The following is a 5,725-nucleotide window of genomic DNA, read 5'->3' as shown; positions in this document are numbered from 1 at the left end:
GGGGTGATTTTAGCAGAGGTTTTGAGACGGCTGAGCTGACACACTTTGACAGGCGTAAAATCCTAGCTTTACACCAACATGAAAATCATTTAAACATCATTTTCTTTGACTGCCTAAGACTTTTGCACAGTACTATATGTGCATAGACAAAGCATACATGTATTACAGTTTAAATCTGTAATAAATAACACAGACATTGGTGCATCAATCATTACAAACAGACCAGTGCAGAAGGACATCTATCATATAAACAATATAAATTAACGGTACGCGTACTCAGTAGTACCTCAGACTCAGCACTGCATTTCAGTGAATGGCATGAACTCACAGATAACAGACAAGCATTAGGTAATGCATTGTTGAGGCGTGACATCGCCTAAGTTTTCCAAAATTAGTCATCTGTAACACTGAGCGGCCACCATCCGCCGGAGGAATTTGTTTTTACAGATCCAGGTCAGCAATGTTCAAGCCTTAACACTGACCATACTCACCGAAAGCAATAACAGGCGATTCATCTGCATACACAGACTCACATGCGAAGCATCACAGTGAATTACTCCTCGGTTAATGAGGTACTGAACAGGGCAGAGATCCTATCCATACAGAGGATGCTGCCAGCAAAAACAGGTTCCGGTAGGTGGTGGGAGCGAAAAGGGGAGCTTCTGTTGGCAGAATGGAAACGGCAAAGTGAGATTTACTAACAGAGGATGTACCATTTGCCAGTTTTCTGGGGGTAGAAAGCATGCAACAGTAACACGGCTGTTACTCAAACGGCACTTTATAAATTATGGCGCTTCAAGGCTACGTCGTTGAGAAGTGTTCCACCTCACGGTCCGACTGAACAACGTGCGTCAGCGATGTTTTTTCACTTAGCGCGGTGTTGGGATGGCTGCGATGTGGCTACCTCAGTTCTTACACTGCTACAGTGTAGTTCACCCTAAACTTACAGACATACAAACACACACATACATATTTTACTCCATATATATATATATATATATATATGTATGGAGGACAATCAGGCCACCAAAACACAACATATGGATGACAAAAAAACAGATAAAAAAAATTCAGTTACTATTACATAAACTGCCACCCCCTCCCAAAATTGAATTTGCTTTCATTTATCCCCCCAATAAACATACTGTTGTACTTAAATTATTAAGCTGCATTCCCCTCAATCTTGAACTCTCCGCTACAGCACTGCACAATGCATGTGCTAATCCCCTGATTAAACAATGAATGGCTTCAGGGGAAAGCATTACTCACTACTGCTTCTCTAAGTAGTAAAAAAGCAAGACCTCATTCGTGCCCCCTTCCTCCCCCGAGTACCCAACCATTTTATCAATTAGAAGACCAAACCGTGAACCTAATCTTCTGTTTGTTGCCATGGGCAACTAATGCCTGGACATTTATAGACTGGAGTGGGGGGGGGGGGGTAATGGTGAGGATGAGGTAATTTCCCCGTCAGACAATCGCCATGGTAAAAGCATGAGTCACATGGGCAGATTCAAGTGGAAAAGGCTTGTGGGGGGGGGGGGGGGGTCACAGGTAATGACAGAATAGCCTCAGGTAGGATTTACTAATCTTACGAAACAGTTCAGATTTGAGCAGATGCACGACTCCATCTCCAAGCACAGCGTGCAGGGATTCCGGTTTGGATGTCAGCTCTTCCTGCCTGGTGAGAAGCTCTGCAGGGAGAGTAAGGCCGGGTGCTGCACGTACACCATGCTGTCCTCCACTTTGACAAGGTGCACCTGTTGCTGTGAAGTAACCTGTGCAGTGTGCTAACTTCAGTGTTGTGCTGAGAGAACTGTACTGACAAGCCCATTACATTCACAGAGAACATAAAGTACCAAACATGCAATCTATTTTTAGCACAATAATATGCCCAAAACCAATGCCAAGAACTGTCATTTAGTCACTGAGCCAAATTTTCCTTTTGCCAGTGGACTTAATTTAAAGGTACATTAATTTAATTAATAACCCGTAAATTAAATTAATATGCCTTGTAATGACACCGCTTCGGATATAAGCTTCTTTTATGGAGCTACAATGAAAACACTTTTATTTATTTTGTATTAGACAATACAATTTAGAGAATTAATGTCGCGGAGTCTGTATTTGACTTTTGCACGTGTATAGATGACGTGTGCAGATCAAGGTACGTGTTTGTTACGAACAACGTAAGCAGAATCATATATAAACAGATGAAAAGGGCAGGGGGACTTGGAGATTATTGTTATACGCACCTGCAATCCAGTCTGTGACGTCCCAGTACGAATGTTAAAGTCATAATCATGCCAGGGACAGTAAACCCGTAGAATACCATCAGCATCCTCTATATCACCGTCACACAACGGTCCCCCTATGTAATACATAAAGCGATTAACGATCGGGACCACATAAACGCTATTTCACGGTTATTCCGGCAGGATGGCTACATAAACTTAAACTTACTTAAACTTGCGTGAACAAGCATGATCAGAACAGACAGAAGTTTTACACTGATCACTGGTTCGGATTGCATAAAAGAAAAAAAACAAGCACATTTAATGTTAATACAGTGCCCGTGTTATATATGGACATTCTAATTTAACGGGGACTGGCCATTTTAACGACGTGTTGGTCCGTGTAAATGGAAATGTTTAAAACGGATACGCCGCATAATCCAAATGGTAACACTGCCCATGTGCCTTCAGCATCTGCTCTGCATTAGCTAATATACACCGTGAACCTACACTAACCGTGCACAGTGTATACATTTAAAGGTGAGCTTGGCTGGAACGCACATAATTAAGTGCAATTTTTAGTGTTACTAAACAATGTTAGGTCTCAATTACGTATGCCGCGATCTCGGTTAAATAGACTTACTTAAAGTATTATCTAAATTCTGCCGAATTGCAAATCGGATTTAATATGGTGCACATAGTGCAATTCGCCTACCCGAGTGCGCGCAGCGGGCATCCATCGCGAAAAACTCGCCTTTCACATGGAAAAGACAAATATCCAAGTGGCCGCCGAGAGACGAATATATCAGGCGGCACCTTTTCCCGGAAAGCTCGTCGGCCGGGCCGATCTGCCTCCATAAATCAGCCCCCGGGCTGCTCTCCTTCACTTCATCGGCATCCATAAACGCGATATATTAGCGACGTCCTCGCTTGATATCAAGGTTTTGCACATGCAGTGAAATGCGGATTATTTTGTAGCTACTTATCACAGGATCAGGAGAACAGAGCACGGCATTGAACATCTATCATAATAAGATCTGTGACATTTTTAATCATAAAAGAATGTGCTTCAGCATTAACGTTTTAAATGTAGGCTTATTTCCATGGACGAAGTATCTGTTTAATGTAAATTTAGATTTCGTCAAAAAAAATCGCTGACTCGGGTTTGGTAAAACCGGATTCGACGTTAAATGCTTTTTCTTCTTTATCTTCTTGTATAAAAGGGGGCTTTAAAATTCTCGATCATGGGTACTTTGAGAAAAAAAATCGCATTTTTGATGTCTTTTACTGCCACGTCGCAATAACTACATTCAGAGTGACAAGCAAGAAGACGGCCAAAAATTATATCACACTGGAATGACTAAAGTCAATTAAAACTATATTTACCACTGAAAGTACTGGCAGCTTATGGAAGGATGCCTATTTATACAGTACTCTATAATCTTGTACTTTTCTCCCAGGTTGGCCCGTACACCATCGCGTTTCATTTGCGTCCATAGCTTAAAATAGAGCTTCTTTCCATTCGTCCTCATAACCAATTGTGTCCCTATGAAAGCAAGTAGCCTAAGCCAATTTAATATTATGTTGTGTTGTTGTCCTTTATAAATATAGCCAGAGGAGACTTTCTAGAGGGTATAATGTTTGTATGACAGATATAACAAATGAATACTAAATAAGATTAATATTTGAACAAAATAATGTAAAACAGAAGTAAACGTAATATAATAATAACAAGCTATTCATGTCTTATGTACATGTTTGTGTTTTAATTAATTTGACTACTGCAGGTTATATTCATCTATCCATCCATCCATCTCACTGCTTACTCAACAGGGTCACATGGGTCCGACCCCAGGAAGCACACAGCCCAACACCATGACGGAACAATGACAGCCTTAACCCCTACCCAGCCCTAACCTTAAGCATAAATAACCAAACAAAATACAGGACTTTTGACATTTTCAGTTTTTTGATTGTAAACACAGAGTTTTATAAAATTGAGTTCCTTCATAACATTAGAATAACAGGTATTTATCATATTGTGGGGACATTTCGTTCCCACATGTAATATAAAGCTAATCCACACACACATACACACACACAGATGGACACACAAATACCCCCAATGTAACTGTATCGGTTTGTAGGGCCATTTATTCACCTTGAGTAATAGTGATAACCATGCTGAAGTTATAATAATAATTTTAATTATTAATAGTTTTATTAAAAATTCAGTTATCCAGGAATGGAGGTTTGATATCTGTTTGTGGACCTTGCATGTTCTCCACATTTGGTGTGTTTCCAAATACATGCAGTTAGCTAAACTGGAATCTGATCATCTGTACTTAATAACCAAAAATATAAGCTTCTCGCTTGTTTTTTAGCCAAACCTTGCAGTCCTCTCTGCAGATGCCAGATCCATCATATTTCCTGGCAGTCGCCTGTTTACTATGAGCAAAATGTCTGTGTTTTGTATTTGTATTCTGTTTGTATTTGATTTTTAACCCCAAACGCCCTAATACCATCTTTATTGTGTCCTCCCTTTTGTAGACAGTCCATCCATCCATCTATCCATCCATCCATCTATCTTCTGTACCCACTTGTCCTATGCCGGAGCACAGGGGTCCGGAGCTTATCCAGGAAGCTGCAGGCGCAGAGCAGGGAATAATCCAGGATGGGGCGCCAACCCGTCGCAGTTGAAGTCTTAGCCTACTGTATAATTCTTATTTTATGCCTAGTGCAACACCAAAATGATTTCTTTAACATCCTTTTTTTTTTTTAAATATACACTTGAGGACATTTGTAAAAAAGCACTGAACACTGAATATAAACGTAGCTTATTAGTACTATGAGGAAAATGGAGAATCGTGCTGATGTCAGGACTTTTGACTTGGATGTCAGCGTAAGCCAGTTCTTTGTTTAACTTGTGGGAAAATTATAACGAATGGAAGGAATTCACCAGTTACCGCTCTCAAATGCATGTATGTTTAATAGCTTGAATTGATTCGCTGACTACCACTGTGTAGTCCACTCGTCTTGGCTTTTTATTCAATTACAAAGCGGCTCTGATTTACTAGGTACAAGGAATATTCCAGAGGCCAGATAGACAGACTGTTCATATTTCTCACATCCTATAATAATGACCATCCACTTTTGAGGTCTAGTTAATGCCAACAGGCAACAGACCAGAAGTGGACCTAGATTTAATATAAATGGTGAATCGTTTTAAGGGAGAGGAGATGTTTCACTGCATTACGTTTAATTAGAGCACTGTACTCATGTGTAACAGGCTACAGACCAAAGCTGAAGTTGGTCCAGTGATGCCTAGATACATAAATCATCTTTTTTCATAAGACATTTAATCAATTTCAGTGGCATTGAAAAGAAGATAGATCTACAGATCTAGAGGTACTGTGTCATGATTTATAATAGATTTTGTAAGAACAGCAAATCTGTATCCAATATCTATCCCATGACATAAATTAGAAAGACCA

The 5,725-nt window shown here is 40.1% G+C and overlaps 1 protein-coding gene across 2 annotated transcripts; it reads right to left on the bottom strand.

The window, feature by feature from the left end:
* Window positions 1-1,136: 1,136 nt before the first annotated feature.
* On the bottom strand, window positions 1,137-3,339 carry LOC125726987 (Rieske domain-containing protein-like). Of its 2 annotated transcripts, none has more exons than XM_049003546.1 (3): window positions 2,947-3,339; window positions 2,253-2,368; window positions 1,137-1,775 (listed from the first exon to the last, which is right to left on the bottom strand). In XM_049003546.1, exons 1-3 carry the CDS (start codon window positions 3,131-3,133, stop codon window positions 1,665-1,667), a joined length of 414 nt encoding a protein of 137 aa, XP_048859503.1. In that variant the 5' UTR covers window positions 3,134-3,339; the 3' UTR covers window positions 1,137-1,664. The 2 variants fall into 2 exon arrangements, with proteins under 2 accessions (XP_048859503.1, XP_048859504.1); XM_049003547.1 differs by having other exon boundaries at window positions 1,137-1,763.
* Window positions 3,340-5,725: the final 2,386 nt, after the last annotated feature.

This window comes from Brienomyrus brachyistius, unplaced genomic scaffold (assembly GCF_023856365.1).
Source record: "Brienomyrus brachyistius isolate T26 unplaced genomic scaffold, BBRACH_0.4 scaffold82, whole genome shotgun sequence".
Taxonomy (NCBI): domain Eukaryota; kingdom Metazoa; phylum Chordata; class Actinopteri; order Osteoglossiformes; family Mormyridae; genus Brienomyrus; species Brienomyrus brachyistius.
Note: the sequence above shows the minus strand (reverse complement) of the source record. Positions and strands in the feature narration are given on the sequence as shown.

Bases quoted from the DNA above. Each gene is read 5' to 3' on its own strand.
- LOC125726987 (XM_049003546.1), bottom strand. From the start codon at position 3,133: ATGGATGCCGATGAAGTGAAGGAGAGCAGCCCGGGGGCTGATTTATGG. The intron at 2,369-2,946 runs GTAGGCGAATTG...TGTATTACATAG, and splicing joins TGCCCGCTGCGCGCACTCGG to GGGGACCGTTGTGTGACGGT. The intron at 1,776-2,252 runs GTGCGTATAACA...CACACTGCACAG, and splicing joins CGTCACAGACTGGATTGCAG to GTTACTTCACAGCAACAGGT.